Source organism: Botryllus schlosseri, chromosome 4, assembly GCF_051294905.1.
Source record: "Botryllus schlosseri isolate E-star chromosome 4, Bs_hap1, whole genome shotgun sequence".
Lineage (NCBI taxonomy): Eukaryota > Metazoa > Chordata > Ascidiacea > Stolidobranchia > Styelidae > Botryllus > Botryllus schlosseri.
The window spans coordinates 15754087-15778596 of record NC_137239.1 but is presented as its reverse complement, the minus strand read 5'-3'; the positions used below and the strand labels follow the sequence as shown (position 1 = coordinate 15778596).

Sequence of the window (24510 nt, the reverse complement as noted above, 5' to 3'; positions counted from 1 at the left end):
CTATTCCCTCTGGCGTCTGAGCCGTGAGAGTATCTCAGACCGCTAGGCGGCTATTTCAGGTTTACGGCAATATATTGGGCGTCGATCTAAGCCATATGGATGACATTTAATCGTTTTTTTGTGGATCCAGTAAAATTTTGGTCAGTAGGCCGGCCGGTTACAAAGGGCTAAAGTTGTCGAAAAGTCATATACATTTTGATGCGGAAAAGTACCGTCTCAGGTATCGGTATAAGCATAAGCGATGGTCTGTTCGGGAGAATGTCTACCACGCTTTTCTTTGGTGTAGATCAGTGGTTCTTAACCTTTTTTCTTCCAGCGCCCCCTTTCAAAAATTATCGTGCTCCAGCGCCCCCCCCCCCCCCAACTTCATATTGTAAGGAATGTAATAAAGACAATGAGTAAGAGGGAGGGCCGTAACAGCACTTCGTAACCCCCCTAAAAACGATTGCCTTGCGCACCCTTAGCGTGATAAACCGAACTTCTGAGGGCTTCGCTCCCACGAACCCCATATCGTGATTTTGATGGTCAGCAAAGTTTGTGTGGGCTGGTCGCCCTAGGTACCAAAATTTTCCATAATGCATGAATGAATAGGTGGTAATTACATACATAAGTCGCCATGAACTTTTTATCCTCTCAGCCCACGTAATCAGATTTACCAGTAGCACTGAGTGAGCTGTTGTATAGGAAAATAAAGGGCACGTAATTGATAATTAAACATATTCGGGCGTGCCCGCAGGTACAATTATTCGTTACTAGGGCCGTAACAGCACTTCGTCAGCCCCACCAAAAGACAAAAAACGTTGGTCCTGGGCCGCCATCGGGTGATAAACCAAACTTCCGGGGGACTTCACTCCCAGACCCCCATTAGGCTGTCCGCTATTTGCTGATAGCCCATTAGGTATCTATACATTGGGTGTCCATTTACTGAGGCAGCTACTCTCGCCTATTCGCGCGAAGTGCGAAAAATTTCACTAATTAATGATTGAATTGGTCAATATCATCGGGAATTGCATGTAAATTGAGATCAATTTGTATCCTCTCTCTGCTCACGTAAACACATTTACCGGTAGAGCTGAGTGAGGTGCAATGTTCCCTCTAAGCTGCGCACGTGCGCAGTGCTGACACGGTCTCTGCGCACAGAAAATCTACGTTGCTCACAACAAATCCGGAGTTATTACCTTTTTTTAGTCGTTACGCACTGTTGTCCAAGGGTCAGCGCAGTGAGTTGTTGAGTGTGCGCAGACTCATCAAAACTTAAATCGAACATTGTGAGGTGTCTTGGAAACTGTAGGGCCCGTTACTAATAATTAAACATATTCGGGCGAACCCATTGGCATGACTTCGTTGCATAATGTTATTTCGTGACCCCCTGTCTGCAATATCAAAAATTACAGAATCGCTCAACGGGGATATCGCCCAACAGGAATATCCCTGTCGCCCAATCGTACTAAACTAAAAGACGCACACGATTTCAGATTGGTATTTCTTCACTGACATATAATTTTTCCCTGCCAGATGGAATTCGTCTTCTGGGGTTCAGATTGCCAAGACAGGAACATTCGGTGTCAGTCATTTAGGTGCCCATGGACAATTAAACCTATATGTATTTTGAAGGCTATATGTAACGAAGTTTTCGGTGTTAATTTGCTCTGAATACTCATTAGGGATATGTCATATCACCACATCATCTACTGTGAAGCAATTTTTATCCAGCGCCCCCCATACCGCCCCCCTGAGCCCAGCGCCCCCCATATCGCCCCCTGAGCGTTTCCGCCCCCCTTCAAGATCGCCAGCGCCCCCTGGGGGGCGCTGGAGGCAAGGTTAAGAACCACTGGTGTAGATTATCTCATTCTGGAAAAAAGTTTCTAAGGAAATAAATAATGCCTTACTATTGACCCTGATGTAACCAGTGTTGGGATCAAGTCTCTACCTTCGAGTCACGAGTCATCTCGAGTCATTGGAGATTTTGACTCGAGTCAAGTCAAGTCAATCGATTTCCGAAGGTGACTCGAGTCAAGTCAAGTCACTCGTTTTTTGGATGTGACTCGAGTCAAGTCAAGTCAAGTCAAGTCGAGTCACGAGTCAAGTCACAATCCGAGTCAAATTGAATTTTCGAAGTATCAGGGACGATTCAAAGTCATTACATTTTGCCTGCTGTGAGAAAGGCAGAATAATTTGCCATTTATCTTGCATCAAATAACGAATATAAAGTTTTATATGCTTGCAAGAAGGCGCTGTGTCTATCACGCACACGTAGAACCGCCAATAAACTACGTGACTAACTGTATAGCTATGCTACAGTCTTTTAATATCAGCCAATAGTATCGAACACGAAGCCTCGAGAAGTTGTAACAAATTGATATGGTGCAATATACTACCATCTACACATCCGTGAGAAAACAAACGCATCAACTATATTAGCGAGATTTAAATCATAAAAGAGGGTTGGTAAAGGTGATCACTGGGCAATGTTAGCACACGTTACTATTATATTCTTATTCTTCTTATTCTTCTACTACTGCTACTACTACGACAACGTAACCTGTGGTCATTTCGCTTGTAATCAATGTATTTGTGATGCAATAATGGAGGATCATTCAAACGTACATTCAGTGAATGCCTGGTTACTTTCACAACTGACACAAGCGAATCGCGAACAATAAGAACATACACAAAATACAGTGATTTATTTGATACCGTTTATACTTGATGACTTGAAATTGACTCGTAAATTTTGCTCCGAGTCACGAGTCAATCCGCATTTTTGAAGCGCCAAGTCAAGTCAAGTCAAGTCATTTCTGCAAAGTGACTCGAGCCAAGTCAAGTCACACGAAAAAGTTGACTCGAGTCTGACTCGAGTCATCCCAACACTGGATGTAACAGAATATTGCAGCTCTTCGTAGCATTTCAGCAATATTTGCGATGAATAAACATTCTCGCTTGTATAACTGAACTGCCTACATGTCGCTTTAAAGAACTTAATCATTTCATTTCTTATGTTGAATCACGTTGAATATCATTTTAACCTCCACCTCTGTGTTAGGTCACCAATTTATAAAACTAGAACTCGTGAATACTTGATTTGTAGTGATAACGATCGATATTTGGAAGGACACTGCAGCGATTGAAGGCAGCTGCGATGTGCCTCGATGGAGATGCGAACGAATCGCGGATATTATCGAGTATGCTTGATGACATTTTTTGCATTGCGAGATTCACGAAATGATGCAGCACTTACCGTACCTATTATATCGGTATATCATAATGGTGGTGGAATTTGACTGACAAAGTAGTCTGTACCGTTTGTTCAGAAGCACCAGTTTTAGATCATAAATTCGAGTAACGATGACTGAAAATAATGAATATGAGCTATATGAAACAGCCAATGCTCGTCAAAAGGGTTCTGTTGCCTCAACCGAGAGAAATGAGAATTGCGTAAACAGATTATGCAGTAATCCAACGTCGATTATACTCATCATTTTCGGAACCATCATCATCGCGATGCTAGCTGCAATCATGGCGTGGACACAAATGATCGAGAGTCGTAAGTAGGACTATTATGTATCAGATATTAATATTATTATTTGTGTGATTCCATACATAGTCATTGTTTGCAATTCTAACCGCCAGCTGACAAGGTATAACATATCGCTATTATGCCGGGTATTATCTACGCTGAGCATTTTGAGGCCATCCATATTGAGTTTTCGCGAAACCGATTTTCGGGGAGATTGATGTCTTGTGGCGATTGGCGACAAAGTTTTTCGTCCTATCCATTTTACTTCATGTACTTTGGCAATCATTGCGCGTTTAATTTCTCTCATAATTATAAGCCTAAGATGTAGGCTTTCTCAGAGTAATCCTTAGTTTACCGAGCGAGATAGTGAAATAGTTGTGCGTCCGGCTTCTCGATCGGTAGGTCGTGGGTTCGATCCCCGGCCAGGTCATACCAGCAAAGACTCGAAAATTGGTATCCGTAGCTATCTTGCTAGGCGCTCAGCAATCACGAATAGCATGGAGGAGAAAAAAAACGGGGGCGCAGACTAGATGACCCCACGGCCGTATCGCGACTCCGCCGTCAAAGCATCTCGATGGCGCAGGCGAAAAAGAATATCATATCTCTCTATATATCAGATTGGGATTAGGATTGGAAAATACAAATCTCATGATTATGATTTGAAACTTTGGACTTGGATTGGATTAGGACAAAGAAGTTTTTTATCCGCTCATCTCTGACCACAGCAGTGTGACCACGGATTCTTGATGATGGATATTATCAATTCAACCTGCATTTAATGTTTACGCATCGGCGTTTTCGATTTTTTTTTCCATTTTCCATAAAACTCTGGACTCAGTCTGAAATTTTTTGTCATCTCGGAATTTGGTGTAAATAACACCGACTTGCTCCGAAGCGTAACTAGAGTGAAATCGCAACAGTATGTCGTCTGGTGGTTATAATGTCGCCTATGAACAATTGAACATGGTCAACATTTGCTGTTTTCAGGGATTATTTTGTGGAAGTATTTCACAATTGTTGTCAGAAATTTGCTGGACAGTACCCAGCCAGCATTTTCAAGGCTAATCAGAATTGCTTCGTGGGCCGGATAAAATCCTGTGGCGGGCCGAATGCAGCTCATGCGCCCTATGTTACACCCACTGCCTTGTAATATATCCCTTGGTGCGCGACAACCCACCAAACACTTATTTTGACGATGTGGAAGCCATTGATCAGGCAGCGATATCGCGTCACTTTCATTAAGACCAGTGGTTCTCAACCTGGGGGGCGTGAAAGCATCTGAAGGGGGCGCGAAAAAGCGGTCAACTGAATAACTATTTTGCGCTCTCCGCGATTTACCTTCAGTTCAAGCGTGTTTCTCTGTATATATACCTAATTTCACATTTATTAATTCTCTAATCAATAGCCATAACCTTTCATGACATGTAACAATCTGGTGGGCTTGCTAGCATCCCGGTTGGATTTTGTGATATGACGATAAGGGGGCGTGGAATCTTTCACTATCATAAAGGAGGGCGTGTGCAAAAAAGGTTGAGAACAACTGATTTAGACACATCTAACGTCTTATACGACCTCCGAGTAAAGATTTGCCATTGTAGCGGCGCCGCCCCGTGTCGCGTATACCAAGCTAGGAAATTCTGCAGCGATCGCATTCCAGTTTTAAACTTGTTTCCTGCGTATCCCCTATAGCATGTCGGCTAAGCGGAAACAATTTCATTTTTAGGTCTGATGAGAATCGAAGAAAGAATAGCATCCTCTCAGGAGAACAATTGTAAGAATATTGAAATATAGGGTATCCTAAATATCTTTGTTTAGCGCAGTGGCTCTCATCCCGCGGGCGTGAGAGCATCTGAAGGGGGAGCCAAGTTGCCTGAGAGAAATGAAGTTAATAACCGCGGAATGAGTTTAATTTGCGCTGAAACTTACAAGTTTTAACAACAGCAATAATCCTAAATATATTGCGATTTTCATCCATACCCAAATGATAGATTGTAACTCATACCAGACCTTGCACCGATCAGATGACGCCTCTGAATTAAGGTTAGCTGGTAAATGTGTGTAGGGGTTAGCTGATGCTTTCATGATCTGCCTTTCAAGCATCTATGTGCGAAGTGGGTAGAAAGAGTTTTACGATATGGATAAATAAGATATTTGGTTATAAAGTCACGTCATTCGCCTTCTTTAATGCACCTTTTGAATTTAGGAGGCAAGGATTTTAATCGAAGTGGCTTGGAATGTCGATATAGCCACTTCGAGAATATACTCAATTACGGCACATTTTGTAGAATGCCACTCTTACGAAGCCTATTTTAATGGCAGCCCAAAAGTAATCAATCGAATTATTCTCCTGCCGAACACCTGCGACCTGAAGACAAATATTGTTAGTCCCGTGAAGAAGTGCTAAGTTTGAATAACGTGCAGCCCGCGCCATTGGTTTTTGATTTAGTTTATGGTCAGCATCGTTTGAGCCCTGCCCAATTCATGAATATTAAAATATTTAAAATATGTATATGCTACGTGCTACCATAGCAGTAATAACCTTCCATGCCATCAAATGATGTGTTGGGATTCCAAACATTCTAGTTCCTCTTTTTAATTTTATTTGATATCACGATAAGGGGTGCACCAAATTTGTCACCATCATTAACGGGGCGTGTCTAAAAAAGTCCAAACACCACTGGTTTATGGTATATGGTGTATGGATTACTGGTGTGTTGTTACGAAACATATTTTGAAAATAGTCATTTCAACTATGTGATTGACGTTTTACGACGAAGCTTATTTAATTAGTCAATAAATTTTTCAAAACACTGAAATATATTTAATTAATCAACTCAGAAGCGTATTAGTTTGTATTACTATACAGAGGCGATGAGTAACTTTATTTATACTAATTCGAAGTACGCTACTCAGTAGGTTTTTCCTAATTATAATAGGTACTCGACTCGTTATATTTTAGACTACACACTCTTCCACTGGTAATTTTTACGCAATAAAATCTTTTTTTTGTAGTTTTATACGATTCGCAATCCTATATCAAACATGAGTCATTACAAAGCATCATTAATTCAGTCAGGTTGATGTCATTGAAACTTCTTCTTCATGATATTTTAAATGCACGACATTTTTAATTTGCGATAAGCGTACATTGATGGTTTGCAACCCTCTCCTATAACCAATTTATAGGGTACCGAGTCAAAATTATGTATTTTTAGTAATATTATTGCTGAAACAGTGACGCTTTTCACATTAAAGCCATTTGCGTCACACCATCGCATGCATTTCACAACTACATAAACTTGTCGTGTAATAAATAACAGAATAAGAGAAAAGGCATCAGCTGAGGCCTACAAATTCAAAAACATAAACATTTAAATAACGCGCCGTGTTTCCTTGTCATACTAAATCGCATGATCCAGCATGTATTCACTTGTTAATAATTATGTTATATTGAAGAGACTATCATTTTTACCATAGTGTTTCAGATTATCACATTGCCGTACAAACAGTATCAGCCCCATACGGTATCGGGAAACAAGCATTGTTCATAAGGGTTGTCCAAAATCTGGAAAATCGTTAAAATGCTCCGCTGTAATGTCTTATTCTTTGGATTAGACTGGTCAACAAAATGAAAAACAATTTTTAGGCAGAATATCTGAGAACAGTTTCTGGGGTTTTTGAGGTTGCTGATTACGAATATCACATTAGTTTTGTCAGAATGGCTCTTTGTCAGAAGATAATTATACCCCTAAAAAAATTACTGTATTTACCCGTAAACATTCACTATTTAACTATATACTGCAACCTGAGCCTAATAAGATCACACAGATTATAGCAGGGGTGGGCAAACTACGGCCCGCGGGCTGCATGCGGCCCTCGACATCGTTCTGTGCGGCCCGCGAGAGTCTAAAGAAACTTATCAAAAATATTGATAAAATGCATACTAAAAATCGAATTAATGCAGGGACTTGATTAACCTTTTTCTTGATATACTTCACCATAATAATTCTAAGACAGTGGTTGTCAAACGGAGGGGCGCACCCTCCTTAGAGGTCGTGAAAGCATCTGAAGGGAGCGCGAAGCTAAGCTCAACTGAAATTATTTTCGCGCTCCGCGCGATTTACATTTGATTATAGGGTCAATACTTCCTATTTTACTTTTATGTTCAATTTCTGGCGCGACAGCCCAATCTCAAGACCCATGTAGTTTAAAACGTTTCATCTGGTAAACATCACATGAATTCTAAGTGACATTGACATAATTCGGATCACGAGTGTGATTTCAGATTGGCCAGTCCGGTTTTAATTATTTCTGTAATAACGATTCGCGCGTGTCTTGGGTAGATTCGTTCTCTGTATGCGTACAAATAGGGGATATATATTTTATCTACACATAGTAGAAGCGTGTTTGAAGCTAACATAGTTATGATGCTGTCTGCATTGTGTGTCCTGGAACTGTACCAAAAGTGGAATTGGTAAATCTATGAACAGATCGCTGCTCACAGATTTAAATTTCAATCCTGTTCTAAGAATCGGGACTTCCGACAAATTGGTTATTGCGGTCGATCAACCTATGAAATCTCGCCACTGTTTCTCACGCTTGTCAGATATCATCAAAGTAATGTTTGGTTTGCATTGAATAAGCATATATATTATCTCCATGTCATCACTATATGATATAATCAAACACCACTACTGCGTTTTGGTGTATAGTCCCAATTTTATATAGTGCGGCCCGTGAATGGATTCAGATGTCGAATGCGGCCCGCGAGCTCAAAAGTTTGCCCACCCCTGGATTATAGTGTCATTGTTACGCTTTGTCTTTGTATTCAATGATGAGGTATCCCTTCTGAAACTAGGAATTCGTTCGCCACTTGCATAAGCGCGTTTGCGTTCCCACTATAAAAACAAGGCATAGGCGGTTTCCTTCACAATAAAGCGGACATGCTTTATACCAGGGGTGTCAAACATACGGCCCACGACACCATTCTGAGAACATTGAAAAATTATCGCATATCCAACTATTAATAAGATTTTTAACAAGAGGTGAGATTTTTAGCAATAAAGCAACTAGCAGCTACTCTAGCAGGCTATTATTCGTCATAATATCTACTATGACTGCATGGTGTAAGTAAGGCGATGGCGGCTTGGCACTGGATTTTCCTGCGCAAGAGGGATATTCTTTTCAACTCACTGCAATAGTGCAATATACCTCGGATTAAGAGGCATTTTCAGGAAAACAACAATTTGATTAGAACTAGAATTAGAGAATACGGACATTTCACAAATCAGATTAGAATTAGATTACTGGCATTTCGCTTTAATTTAGTGAAATTAGACAACTAGAATTGTGTAGTTGTCCAAGTCTGATATCTGCCTCTGACGTGCTGATACACTGTATTCCTGCCACTACATCTGCACTCGAACAAAGCCTTTGATTATGTAATAATTATAGTGCGCAAATATTAATTCAGTGCGGCTGGTAAGAGACAAAGCTATTGTCAAATCTACGATTAGCGATGTATCGCAAGTCAAACAATTTTTTTTAGAATTGCGTGGCAACTACAAAAGTTAGGGAACAACTGCTCTTGAATTCTATATTAAGTTCATTTCAGTGATATATATAATTCCCTGGCTTATTTGAATTATTCCTCGTCAGAAAAAGTAACAATTATTTTCGATTTTCATACGCTTTCATCGGGATTTTCATTCGCACCACGTTCGTTATTAGCACTTCAAATCTTTTCATTCGTACAAGTGCGTACCATCGCACAGGCGGAAAAGCACTGATTCATAGGATATTTTACGCAGTTCTAATGATAATTTAACCCGTGAGAGTGGTGCAAAACTACTTTCCACTTTTCAAAACCCAAATTTCAAAGGTAAATAGTTCATCCAAAATACTGTTCAGAAGTGAAAGTAATATGAAAACATATCTACATGAATATGTAATTCAAGTAGGTAAAGTCTCCCTGGGTATCGCGAGAGAATAGTAATAATCGACATATAGGTATTTTCTCAAAAACGTGACGTGACAGAACGGGTAATGGTTGTTATGAATTGAATTGTTTTTTCACGCAATATATGCTCAACGCTCACCGCATTCTATCGGAAATCGACACGAACGATTTTCATAGATGTTAATTGGGTTTTCTTATCAATCAATCTTAACGAAAATAATTTCTAGCCAACGAAGCATATTTCCCACAGATTTATTAACACCTGTACAACAAAAAATGATGAACATATATAAACATGATGAGCTTGAATGAAGTACAATGACATATGAAGGAAATTGGCCTGCACGAAATTGTTTTTCACGCAATATATGCTCAACGCTCACCGCATTCAATCGGATATCGACACCAACGATTTCATAGATGTTTATTTAGTTTTCGAACCATCACAAGCACGGATTAAAATCACACGGGGTAAACATCTGGTGGATGACATTGTGAGAACAATACCAAACGTACTGGCACAGCGGATTCATAAGGGGGTTCTGAGATATTTCGTGGTCGACTCCAATCCGAAACCAAAGTCCAAACGCCAATATTAATTAACTACGAGTACGTATTTCTAGTAAACTACAATACTGTAGATCATACGGCACCAGTTCAGGTTACATTGAATATTGCAAAAAAAGAAATATGACAATATATACGAACAGGTTTGTTTTGAACAATGATTTAGATTGACAGCTAATGATGTGATGTTGACACTTAAAACTGTCATCCCCATCAATAGCCTCTATAACGATATTGACTGTACCAAAAAGTACTATTCCGGCTCCGATCCGACTCGGTCAAAAATGAAAATATCTGTCCGAATATTCAGTCTGGCTGCGGTCGGCAGTCCACTCTATTGTTACATGTCTATCATAATTTTTGCGCATGCGTGGGAGTAGCATCAATTCTCGTCAACCTGTTTTTTGAGTTGATGCAGCCTTTCGGTGTGGCCTGAAAAACTTGTACACGCACTCCTCGAACATTGTTCGTTGTTCGTTATCAATAACTTGTTCAAAGCGAGGAGATAAGTCTATTCGAAGTGACATTTTCACGCGGGTATCATCTTAAATAAACAATAGAAATTCTTTTCACTTTTAATTAATTTACTACTGGGGAACAATCCAAACTCGTCAACGACAGGGCATGTGAACAAATGTGGGAAACACTATTAAAATTATATCGGGATGGCGTGAAACAGCAATAAATATTCAGGTATATATAATTTCACATATTGTAAACGTTTCAATGGTACCCAAGCCACCGACCCATCAAGGAATCCATGATTCATGCGAATCCGAGGGAGTCTCAAATCGAAATGACGAGATCTCAACCAATAAGCAAAGACTGTGGGATGTAGTATCAAGTGGGAAAATATCGCATGTTTGGCATTAAAAGCGCTTTTTTTCTTTTCGTAGATGGCGCAAGCGAAGACCCCCTTTCATCATCCTTATCAACGAAAGCTACTGGAATCACAAAATCTTTTGAAACCCGTCCAGCTACGGAACAATTAGAACAAGGTGATCGATGCACTACTCAATTTAACTACGAATATTATACTACTCTGCCTGTCTTGCTGTCATCGATTTCAGGGTGCTCAAAGTTTCTGGTTATTTACGACAGCCGCGTATGCTTTTCCCTGTATCGATTCCCGACGGAATCCGGTAGGGGCTATTCGAACATAACGATTTTTCTCTTCTTGCAGTTGTATGCTATGTAGAGGGTGGTTGATAACCTCACTCCTTGGCGCCCCCTTAACTAGCAACATTCCGCTTCACATTCTCCTACTTTTAAAGACTGTCAAAAGGAAATGCGCCAAATGTGGTTCTATGTTTTCAATGTATAACATTTTGGGGCGTAGCTGGCAATGCTTCTTCATAACGATAACCTTTGTTGGGTTTAATTACACTTATCAAACAACTTGATTCCATTTCAACTTACTCTAATTTACTGAATATTATTTGTCAACCATTCAACAGAATTCAGTTTCGCAAAGAAGGTATGCAAACAAAGTTTATACCCTAAGACGTGACATATTATGCCTGATACGAAATGACTTCAAGGTTCTAACGTTTGAAGTCGAGGCTGTGCCAAATACACCCTCTCTCCGGTGGCGAGATAGCGTGGTGGTATGATCCACAGCTCCAGCACCAATGGGCTGCGGTTGCGAGTCCCACCGAGGTCCACCCGAAATTCTTGCCGCCTAAGATTTATCTAGGTCCCTCCTCGCCACGTGATCCGCGTAAGCGGTGTCCTATGAAAAGCATAAAAGTTGGCCGTTCTACGAGTCGGTAAATAAATGCGGGATGAAAAATAAAGAGTATCAGCCTGATGTAAAATGACTAATGTAGTCGAAACACCATGAACATCAAACCAAAAAAACACCCTCTTTCCTACTAGCGTGGTTAGGGAGCCACATCAGCCATTTGGGATGCGACATCAGACGTTCAACGAATCGAGACAAAAATGACTCTACAGTTCTGATTCGATAATAATCGTATGGTGGCGATTAGTTTTGCATGATTATGCGTATCATCAAAAATGTGAAAACCGTTAGAAGTTAGGCGTGCGGCCCGCGAAGGCATCAAGTAACGTAATATAAATATTGATAAATATTCCTCGAGGCGAACACATTTAAAAACGTTTCGGTTGCTAAACATCCAAGAAAATCAAAACGAAAATGACTTAGTTTGGATCACAATTGTGATTTTAGATAAGAACTTCGACTTTCAGTGCTGTTCTTGGTAAAACAGTTCATGAGAGAGTTGTAGATTCGTCCTCTATGCGCCGTGTAGGTGCAAATCATTCATAACTTCAGTCTCAACTCATTCATTACAATAAGATGTCCAAACCAAAAAGGCTCTGTTGCCGCAATTTGAAACAACATTTCCTTCCAATCATCCTAACTTTTTAATATCATGCATTAAATACGACTTTCATCGATCGTTTTTTAATAACCTATTGCAATCAGTTACATATGCCGTTCACCATACGCAACCTACTCTCGTCATCGCAATTGTCCACCGCCGTCGCCGAGTTTGTGATAAGTTGTAATAAGTTCATTTAGTTACTGGTTGATTTGAATTTCCTGAGGACCGTGGCGCACAAGGCCATAAATCGCGAAAAGCACCACTCATATTTGTAATAATAATAATAATAATTATAATTACAAGCACAATTTTTCAAACTACGAGGTGCAAAATAAATCAACCGAATTAATCAAATGTTCGGGACAACAATATAATATGTCGTGTATGTCGTCCTCTCAAAAGTACGTGGAGAGGTAAGTTTACCACGGTAATCCTTTCTTTGAAACTTATTTAGAGGTGCCATTCTGGTTATGACGCTGTCAGTACTTTCCGTTCTGAAGTTGACCAATCGCAGAATCAGCATATATCGATGAGTAATGCTCCACCTAAGCTGCGCGCGTTAGCGGCTGCGCACTGCCGACAAAGTCGCCGCGCACAGAAAGATGTGTGCCGCGCACAAGAAAGCTGAAGTGGTGACCTTTTCTTTTTTTAATCGTTACGCAATGCTGTCCAAGGGGACGCGCAGTGAGTTGGTGAGTGCTCGCAGACTAGTGAAAAATCGGAGGGAACATTGTCTATGAGCCGATCGCTGCTCCAATATTCAATTTTTTATCATTTGTTACGAATCGGCACAACCCACTTCCGTGCCTAATTTTGACGCCTTGAATGAGGATGGCCCATTTTCCAGCTTATAAAATCTCTTTATTGTATCCGACGTAAGTGCGTCCATCAAATGAAATTTTTAAATTGTCTTCGGTTTACTATATGGTCTTTGTTTAGTGTATAATCAAATAAAAGCTTGCTTCGTGGGATATAATTCCGAATATATAGGCTACTATAATGCGGCCCGCCAATGGATTCCGATGTTGAGTGCGGCCTTCGAGCTGAAAGCCTGGTCTACCGTTACTATATTTTCCATGCTGAAAATCCGAACACTCTTTAGCGCTTGCTAGCGGGTTTTAAAGTTGGGTATGAACACATTTTCTGTCAATATGACGTCGCACTGGAAATTCTCGGAATATTTCTTACATACAAGAGTGAATTTTTGAACATGTATGTTGTGAATTTACGGGGTTATTGAGCCATCTCTAATATAAGCTCTGGTGATTGCTCTTGGGTTGGTATTCTCATTTGGTCTGCAACACGGGTCGGATTGAGTCGTCTGGAGGGCTGTACCGGAAGAACGCTAATCGTGTGATAAATATTGCTAATCCGTACGCATAAAGCTGGATAAGGTTACGCGCGATGATTATCCCAACGTGGTAAACTGTTAATCAAGTGGTGTTGGGATGTATGCTGCATTACATTGCGAAAATGCGTTATTAGCTGTGCATTGTCAGGTTGTGGAATGAAACCACGAGCTGCTGATAAAAGAAACTGCGAGTCTTATACATAAAATTATTCATCATCGCGAAATGAAAGCAGCGTGTAATCAGTGCGGTACAGCGAAGAAATGGATTGTGTATTATTATATTTATATCGCGCTGCAATGGCGGGTATATTATTGATTGTCTGATCGCAACGTAGAGCCATTGCGTAGGACCCAACCGTCACGGTCATTATCGACAATACCTCCCCGCAAGAACTTTACGCCAGCCTTGGACAACTAGAGAATTTTCAGCTTTTCCGAATTAGATTAACATTAGAATTAGAGCTACACGGTATTTTCAAATTGGATTAGAATTAGAATTAGAGCTACACAGTAGTTTTCAAATTAGATTAGAATTAGAATCAGAATTGGAGCTTTACAGTATTTTTCAAATTAGATTAGAATTAGAATTAGAGCTACACAATTTTTTCGAAATTAGTTTAGAATTAGAATTAGAGCTACACAGTTTATTTCCAAATAAGAATAAAATTAGAATTACTGAATTCGAAAAAGCTTGGACATTGAATGCGTGCGAAATAAATAAAGCAAAAATCACTGCATATCAAATCCTAGTGCATTCCCATAACCTTGAGAATGGTTAACGTCTGTACACCAAGCTTGGATCGTTTTGCACTACACTCTTAGAAATATTCGTAGATTTACCCAAATAATACCGGTAAATTTGTCCCGTCAGTTATATTGACGGTAAATGCCCGTTAAATTAATATACGGGCACGTCAAAAGTAAATTTACTTGTTTTTACAGGGTAAAAAAATTACAGATTAAATTCGTAGAAGCAATTTACGGGATAACCAGTATTTCAGATTTACTTTTGGATTTGTAAAAGCAATTTACTGGATACTAAGTATCCCGGATTTACTTTTGCATTCGTAAAAGCGATTTACTGGACAATCATTATTTGCAACATTGCTATTACACTTACAATTTGATCATTTTACACGCTTACGGTCTTATGGACATATATATGTGATTTTCGTCATTACATCATGTTTCAATGATCAAGCAAATTATGACATCGATGGCCGTGCTGAATGCTAATCGGTGAATGGTATCCGAACATTTGGGCATTGCAGATACCATCGTTTATATCGCTTTATAAATATTACCGTATCCTTTGAGACATCAAGGTCTAGCAATGCAATAGTAGCATGCCAAGCGAATTTGGTATGTTATGTAGTTTTACTGCTGGTATGATCTTTTGTGTAATTATATGTTGGACCAGTTCTGCCACCATTGTAGACTCCATAACGAATGTATGATGCAAACTATATATCGAAACACTGGAGTTGGTGTTTAGCCGCCATGCTCATTTGCCATTGCGACGAGAGTAGTATACGTCCTTTCCTTTACCTTTTTCCTGCGAATGGCCTTATGAATTGTCTGATCATGAATTCGTAGCTGCTCGAGCGAACAGTACATTGTGACGTCATACATATTCCAGACATAGCGGCGTCAGACGTCAGACATATATCTGAGCCTGAGCACGTGCGGCTGAATGTTCCGAGATAGATATTGTATCGACGCGATGTTTTCGTATTGGATAATAACAAGATGCGTTGCTGTAAGATATTGAGGGTTTCGAAGCCACAGCTTAACTCTAGCTTTAGAATATTGCAGGTGTTGATAGCAGATATTGTAGGTATAGCAGTATCCGAGCTCAAACCTGGCAAGTTATTCTCAGTCCTGTTTCTGAAGACGTATGTATTTTCGTTACAGTTTAATGGTGAACAGAAGCTATGGCTTATAAGAATGTATTACATTTTCTGACATTGAACTACATGAAAATGGAAGCGTTATGGCATTATGAATCATGACGTCGAATGCTTATGTGATAGAAAGGGATCATTTCGCCTCTCGCTTCTAGCACGGTGCCGTGCGAAATACATTGGACGTGCGATGCAAAGGAATATTGCCAGAAAAGTTTGCAATCACGCTGGAAAAGATGATTCAGGTACGAAGTCCTAGACCAGGGGCATCAAACTCAACTTGCTTCGCTGGCTGGATTCAAACGTTCAAACCGCTCGCGGGCCGGATCAGTCAAATCATTCCAAAATGTTACGGTACATCAAAACGCCCGCCCTTACTTTTCGCTTGAATAGTTTATTATCAATCCTGTTTACATTTCGGTATATTACATAACATTTACGATCATATCATATAGATATATTCTAGCAGCACTATTACTCGCAAACAACGGAATTTTGGCAAAAATTCAAAGATTGATCTTTTGAATTCAACTGCAAAAACACTGACTCTAACGACGGAATAAGCTGACATATTTGTATGCTCCCTTTGTTTTATTCGTAATCTGCCGTTAACTCATCGTATGCGCTTTGAGGAACACAAGTGATTTAATTGTAAACGCAGACGTTAGAATTTGGCTCATTATTAATCGTCATTCGGGTTTCTCTGTCTGTCTGGGGCCTTTGAGTAGAAGTGATACAGCAGTGCGACCAAATATATTTGAATTGTCTTTTTATAACTATTATATACTCCATGCGACCTGCATATAACAGTCGGTCTATGATCTTGACATTTGTGGCCTTGCAGGAAGTATTTTCTCAACATTTGTTAGAATATGTGCTGGGTAATACAAGGGTTTTTCAAACTACTCAGAATTGCAGAATTGCGGGCCTTATGTTCGACACTGCTATCCTAGGCCATCATTATTCGAGAAATTAACAAGAATATGAAAAGTCGCAGTATGTCATACTATAGCGTCTCAAAGTTTCCAAATTGTAACTGTGTTGATGACTGCATAATCTTTGTTCAGATTATAGAAGAACCTACAAAAGAGCATGGCCAAAAGTGCAGTCCTTCAACTGCTGCTGAAGTTTTGATGAAGCCCTCTTCATTCAGGCAGTTGCTGACTGATGATCTCCACAAGAAAGACTGGATTTTCGTCATTATCCACACTTACTTTTTTTACGTGTTCCCGCACCAAATAAACCTGATTCAAATTTACTGGTCTCAGGAACGTAAAACTGCTGCAAGGGACCAGACGAGTATATTGATATTACAGCAGATTTCTGTTAAATTTAGTTACGGAAATTTTCCGTAAAATTTCCTACTGTCAGTATATGTAAAATCATATTACGGGGAGAGTTATTTCGAATTTACTGGTCTCATTAGCGTAAAACTGCTGCACTGGACCAGACCAGTAACTTGGTATTACAGCCGTTTTCCGTTACGTCAGGTAACGGGAATTTTCCGTAAAAATTTTAACAGTCAGTCTTTGTAAAAATAAATTACGGTCAATATTATTTACGGGAAAATATTTTTCAAATTTACCGGTCTAAGAGTCGTAAAACTGCTGCCAGGACCAGACCAGTAATTTGGCATAGAATATTTTTAACAGTGTATACCAGGGATCACCAACACGTGGCCCGCGAGGTCATATTTTGTGGCCGGCGATGTGATTTGTGATTTTGGAAAAACGAGGAATAAAGTATTCTGAAAGGCTGAAATTGATTTCAGTTTTAAATTGTTATTGTTGTTGTTTCAGAATAAGCTATTCACCTGTGCCCAAGAATACTATTCCTCACTAACTGAAACGGCTTCGATGATGGCAACATCATCTATAGATGAAGACTCAGCTGATGTGAATAAAGGCATATTGGCTTGACGTGCAGTGGCCCAGACACTATCAAGACCGAGACGCTTGGAAAAAGGCCTTCGGCTTCCCCACAAGTTCAATCTTTAGGATGAGATAGTCCTGTAGCTAGCCCAAATACGGGCAGCAGCCTTGAGACGAGGGTAACGATTTTCTCCTTTCAAGTAATTCGAAACATCACCGTCTATGCTCTCACTCTCTGCTGCAAAATATATTTCAACTTCATCCTCTAATATATTTTCTTTGGTTAGATCTGAAGCAGTCATCCTCTTTTTTCTGGTGTAGTTGAGGGCATGAAAGTGCTATCTCTTTCTTTTCTGCCGTTCTGTTTGAAATCGAAACTAGAAAGTTGTTAGCAGACCGCAAGGTACTATGCCCGCATGGCTGTTATTCATCACAGTAACTGCTATGACTGTACGGTGCAAGTAATGCGATGGCAGCTTCGCACTGGATTTCCCTGCGCGACAGTGTTATTCTTGTTAACTCGCTGAAAAATGCCTAGGACGAAGAGGCATCTTCAGGAAAACAATAAATTAGATTAGAATTAAAATTAGAGCAAAAGAACATTTCACAAATTAGATTATAATTAGAATTAGAGCATAAGAACATTTCACAAATTAGATTAGAATTAGAATTAGAGCAAAGAAACACTTAAAAAATTGGATTAGAATTAGATTACTGGCATTTCGCTTCAATTCATTAAATTAGACAACTAGAATTATCTATTTGTCCAAGTATGCTTTACGCAGTGCAATGTACATTTTGTCCCGGTTTAAAAATCATGAGATTAAAATTCGACTCTATGCGATGGGGTCATCCGGTTTCAATAAACCTGGGTTGTTAAATCCTGATGAATGCGATGATCGACTTTTTATTCAATCCAACGTTATGATCTCCGTCCTCAAAGTTTAACTTTGTGCCATTCGTAAGCGAAGTTCAAACATCGAAGTGGCATGAAAACCCTAATTAATTTGAGTGTATATTGCGAAGACGCGCATTTTAATTGATATGAGACCGTCGATGACTCTGAAAAGGGCATGCCAGGGTGTGTTATTTCATTCACCGTTGCTACCTTCACGGCCACAACGGTTTCATGAAGTTTAGGGAGCATATGCGAAGTATTGGAGATGTCATCTACATCGATGCGTATTATGATAAGCGACGGATGGTAACGAATGATAACTTGCCACTTCTGTAGTATCGTAGGTCTCACAAAACATCCGGTAGACATGCATTTTATCAATCAGAAAGTCTATAGTACTTCGGTTCTCAACAGGTGTGCCGAGGCATACCAGCGTGCCAATTGAACTGCGCAGTGCGCAGGGATGCCGCTTAAAAATGTGCTTAATAAGGTCGACGTATAACAAAAAACAAGGACTACAGATTATGACTGTGGATGGATGTCGATGAATCTACCATTTTTACCCACCCAGGACGCACAATGTACAATGCGATGTAATGAACAGATAGAAGAATGTCGAAACGACCAAGTAGGATCTCTCAATCTGGCAATCCATTGGCCCAATGCCAGATTTAGCAGTGTTCGATCTTTTTTAGGCTTCCTATTTTTCAGTCCCAGGTAATTTTCAGGGATTTTTTTTTGTAACGACACCTGTGAACATAGGGACGTAGCGACGAGGCCTCCCCAGTCAATGGCGGTGGAACGTCTACTCTCTCACACATATAATAGAATTTGGGAATGTGAAAATGAAACAAAAGGGGTGGACCTTTACCCAGTCTGCAAGGGCTGAACGTTGACATGACGTTGGTTCGTAGCCGTTTTTCATTTTATTTTTTAGTTGTCTTCTTGCCAAATCTTGCACTCAGGGTACTCGCTATTCTCATGTGATCGTGGTAATTCTGTATGGTCATTTTACACAAGACCGATATTACCTATTAATATCGTTCCTGAAATGCCAACTTACAGACTTACAGCATGGTCCTCAGATCTCAATGTTATATAGAAAACCTCCCTCAATTTAATCCTGGCCACCTCCACGAGCTGAGATCCGTGGTACGGGTGGGGTTGCATACAAAACGAAAATCTATTCAAAACAAAATTAATTAAAACAGGACCCTTGTTTAAATCATGTTTTTCATCCGTGACGTCACGAATCTTTAGTTGTTACGCCACAGTGAACTGACGATTGGGGTGAATAAGGCTCCATTGACGAAAAGCGCTTCCGACCCCTGCCATAAACGTACAAAAATATCAACATCGCGATGCAGAATTTTGGCGGTCGGCGGTCATCGTCATCCGAGCATACATTCCGTACCAATGATCTATTGCTACGTGCTACAACGGTTGATCCAACGACAATTTCAAGGTTTTTAACTATTTCATTATCTAAACGTTGTCTATATTGGATGCAAATCGTCCGTAGGCCATTTATTCTTGTTTTGACGAAAGTATTTCCACAATTATGGCACTATTATACAACTTTTAAAGACGAAAAAGGATTTTTAAAGGCACTTTTTACAGCACTGTTTGAAATACGTTTTACAAAAGTGTTTTAAACACCATTTGTTTTGAGTTCAACCCTGGGCACGGGTGTCTGGAAATAGCAGGACGATCAAATTTATTACTACGTTTGATGTTTTCAGTGACGCCACCGCCATGCGAGAATAATTCGACAGACAGTGGTTGTTTCTGGATATCGACGACCGGTGAAAGAAATATGACTTACGGCGATGGTGTTAAGAAATGCAACGAACGCAAATCCTACGTGGCGGAAGTAAAAAATCAAAAATATTATAACCTGATCATGGCAATGCTAAGGACGCATTGGAAGGGGGATGGCCGTGGAACGTACGCGGCTGCATGGATAAACGGCACCATTGATCCAGGGGTTAGTTTGTATGTTCAGTGCGCTGGTAACAATTTAGGGAATCTTCTTTAGAGTGCAGGTGAAAAGTGAACCCGATATATAATCGGATCAAGAGAAACATAACAAACATTTGAATCTGAATGATACTGAACTCGCTAGTACCCGAAAAATAAACGAGACAGTTCACCGACAAAAATTATCACGAAATTCCGTCCGAAAATTGACTCCATAGTAACCTGTCACAACCTATAGGCTCATAGAGCCACAAAGTTACTGACATTAGCATCGGAAATCCAAATTGTACCAGTGGACGCCTCGCTGCAGTTTGGGTGGAAATCTGAAATCGTTTTCCTTACGATCAGATATTTTCATATTTCCACCCAAACTGTGAGAGCGAATTCAAAACCTCGGGTTCGAGGAGTCACGCAGCCAACTGATGATTCATCGATATAATTTGTCACTGCACTTTGACCATACAAATCCGACAATAAGTTGTTTTGCTAATCGCACACGAAAACTACTTTGGTGCTTCCGGCCTTTTTACGCCAATCCAATACATTGGCATCACGATACGTTGTGTCAATCAAAACTCTGTATAAAGTTCCGGATACACGCAATCAAGGATTGCAATAAAAGGTAATTTCCCTTAGAAAACGATCGTATTTCATTATAGTAGCCTACCTAGCACTTTTAATGTCATCATCATTGTACAGGCGTTCGGGACCTGCGCTCAATAGACTTCGATGGCTAATAATGCTTTCTGGGGATTAATTGATAGGTTGGTTGGTTTATAAATCGCTTAACAATCAACGTCTACGGGTGGCGTCGGCCACCATTTCCAATGGAATTCACATTGTACGACATCGAACTATGTGACCTCGTATTCATATTTTTGTTGTAGAGCTCTTAATTCGCGGATTTTCCGAACAGGTTTCAATGATGCATAACCCCCTCTTCTTCCTTTTTCTGAGTCATCCATCGCTCGGTTTGTAGATGCCGTATCATTTCAGTTCGCTAACGCGCAAAGGGGGCGCTGACGCACACTTTAGGGACTACTGATGCAACATGACAAAATTGTTACACGAGACTAGAATTCCCAAGGAATACTATTATTCGTCGCCTAAACATGTAACGTGGCAATATCAATTCACTATACACCCCTCAACATTTCAGAAAAATGTATTGTGATTTACACGGAAAGGTTTGTGTCAAACTGTAGCAATAGGAAAGTAAGCTATAGACCAGGGGTTCTCAGCCATTTTTGGCTGTGGCCCATTTTCCGGTTTGAAAATGTTCTGTGGCCCACCTCTTCAAGTCATAGTGTATTTCAATGTGTGGTAGGCTAATCGCCGCCGATATGGCCATTTCTCTAAAATATACGCAATTTTCTTTTATTACTGTTCAGTGTCCATATTTAAATGTCGATCTGGGAAACAGACAACCAACCAACGAAATAATTACTAGCAACTTAGAGCTCTCCCAATTGTAGGTTAGGGGTGCGAAAGTTACGGCCCGGTAATATTGTATAACTTTTGCGTACATCCTCTGCTCCACTCAAGTCGCGGAACCCAATGATCCAATCCCCGCATTCACTGTGTGATTGGGGGTTTAATTCCACTCTGGCGGGGAATACTATACCCATTCTGGGCCGGCTTCAAACAATTCTTTGATGAATGGGATACTACAGAGAAGTGGAGAAATTTTTTTATATGCTAGTAATACAATGTAGGCCTACCTAGTATATGTCTTGTACCTTTTCAAGTTGCGATGTAATAACATTAAATCCAATGATACCGCCAATTTAAGTGACTCTTACATTATGTACAATGATTTCAAGGCCGGACATTTTTATACCGACCCCGAAGATTAATGTGCTGGGCCAGCTCCTCAATCCATTATGACCCAGCCGGAATACTTGGATATTTCCGCATTAACTTTCAGTTATTGTATAATCGAAATTATTTTCGTTGCTGTTGGCCGGAGGTTGTCATAGCTGGGGGTACAAAAGCCGCCCTATCCCCTCTCATTTCATCTTGTGCATTCGTGACTCCATACGTACCACTAAGTCTCTTCAGTGTCGGATGAAAAGCTTTATGTAGCATACGGATAATTCGATAAGATTAATATATTTTTTTTATTATATGAACAAAAATATGAGCAAAATCCACGAGTCAATTTCAAGTCATTAAGTGAGCTGTGCCGATTAAATAACCATATCTTATGTATGTTCGAATTTTTCTCGATACGCCGGTGTTACTAGTGAAAGCAACCAGTTATTCGGTGATTGTACGTTTGTAAGTCTCCATTGTCACATCACAAATAATTTGACCGCCAACGAAACAATCACAGCTTACGTTATCGCAGTAGCAATAGCAACGTGTATCTTTGATTCTTGGACGGCTCAGTGCTAACATTGCGGATGCGCTCACCTTTACCAACCATATTGTTTGATATAAATCGAACGAATATAGTTTACGCGTTTATATTCTCACGGGTGTGTAGTTGGACAGTGTATTTTACCACATCAATTTCTTCAATTTCTAGAGGATTCGTATTTGATCCTCTATATTGGCCGATAAAATCATCAGACTGTAGCAGGTAACTATACAATTACTCGCGTATTTTATTAGCAGTTCTACGTTTGCGTGAGTGCTGCAACATCGTCTTGCATGTCTATTTTACTTTATATTCGTTATTTGATTCATGATAGATGGCCAATTCATCTATCCTTAATCCAGTTAGCAAAATGTAATGATTTTCATCATCACTCATACTTCGAAAATTCAATTTGACTTGAATCGTGACTTGACTCGTGACTTGACTTGACTTGACTCGAGTCACCTCCAAAAAACGAGTGACTTGACTTGACTCGAGTCACCTTTGAAAATTGATTGACTTGACTTGACTCGAGTCAAAATGTGAAATGACTCGAGATGACTCGTGACTCGAAGGTAGTGACTTGATACCAACACTGGATCATAGTCCATGACGGCACAGACTCCATTGAATCGGTAATGCCATGTTGTGACTTCAGTCATTTTTAAAGCAGCGCTGAGCTGAATCCGCTAATTTTCAACACTAGGTCTCCATCGTTACCGATACGCTATATATAACATTAACGATGCAATGACATGCGTTAACACGCCAGGTCGCAAGCCATATTCATGCAATATAGCCTGCGTATGATAAAGGAATATTAATCCAAACATTGCTTTATTGTCACGAAGCGCCATAGATCTTTGTCATTATTTTTAGGACCCGTCAAGCAACTCAAATCAGCATCATTATATCAAATGGTATCCAGACGGCGGATATCCGAAAAAAGAAAATGAAAGGACCCACCTTACTCTTTATACGGACAAAAAAGGATCTAAATTTGAAGGAATGTTAAACGTATCGCCGAACTATACCGTGCTTGCAGTCGCTTGTTATTTTGTTTGGACATAATGTATATCCAATTATCCATGTATACTACGGTGGTATTAGGATTTACACGAAATGCAGATGACATTTTGTGTGCTTGTCGCTATTGTAGACTTACTAATAAGGTTTGAAGCCTATAGCTCTGTCCTAATGTTTTTGAGCGAATTCATAAATATAATTATCGAGTCAATTTCGAGCATTTGTCACGTCCAGTGAATATGTAGTATATGTGTCATGTTCGTGATTCTACGTTGGTATAGGACTAGTAATTAGTGCCGATCATTATTTACTCGAGCGCTGTGCTTTATATTCCTTTGTTCTGTGATCTACTGGCTCTTCTTTATATGGTCTCTGGATTGTAAAAAATAGTGTTGTGATATGGTCATGCTTGCCTGCTTATAGTGTACTCTTTTTTTACCTGTGCTTCATAACGAGAACCACAAGGGATTCCTGAGCCAGTCTCAATGGCCCAGAGGTCAAGACACTCACTCAACCCTTACATATGATTAGCGATGAAACACCCATCTTCACCATCATCGATTGCAGGCATCTTGTGCAGGCCAATAATCGAATTGTGACTATTCTGGTGGTACGTCGTGTTCTCAAATTGTCAAAAATAAAGATTTTAAAATGCCAAAAATAAGGCAGCTTGAAAATATAGATTTTTATGAAAGATTTTTGACAGGAGTTTGTATGAAGCGACAAA

General features: G+C 39.9%; 2 protein-coding genes and 1 long non-coding RNA gene across 3 annotated transcripts in view; all 3 read left to right on the top strand.

The window, feature by feature from the left end:
- The window catches only part of LOC145438202 (uncharacterized), a 132302-nt gene that overhangs the window by 43139 nt on the left and 64653 nt on the right, over positions 1-24510 (top strand). The gene's annotated exons all lie outside the window — the stretch shown is intronic.
- Positions 2880-24442, top strand: LOC145438199 (uncharacterized). Its single transcript, XM_080315583.1, has 5 exons — positions 2880-3544; positions 5241-5288; positions 10940-11041; positions 20158-20402; positions 23637-24442. The coding sequence occupies exons 1-5, from the start codon at positions 3346-3348 to the stop codon at positions 23826-23828; spliced, it is 786 nt and encodes a 261-aa protein (XP_080171709.1). The 5' UTR covers positions 2880-3345; the 3' UTR covers positions 23829-24442.
- LOC145438226 (uncharacterized) lies at positions 15699-16904 on the top strand. Its single transcript, XR_013914888.1, has 2 exons — positions 15699-15891; positions 16714-16904. It is a non-coding gene; the product is annotated as an uncharacterized LOC145438226 (long non-coding RNA).

Coding starts and splice junctions, on each gene's coding strand:
- LOC145438199 (XM_080315583.1), top strand. CDS start 3,346: ATGACTGAAAATAATGAATATGAGCTATATGAAACAGCCAATGCTCGT. Junction 5,289..10,939: donor ATCCTCTCAGGAGAACAATT/GTAAGAATATTG, acceptor TTCTTTTCGTAG/ATGGCGCAAGCGAAGACCCC. Junction 20,403..23,636: donor ACGGCACCATTGATCCAGGG/GTTAGTTTGTAT, acceptor CATTATTTTTAG/GACCCGTCAAGCAACTCAAA.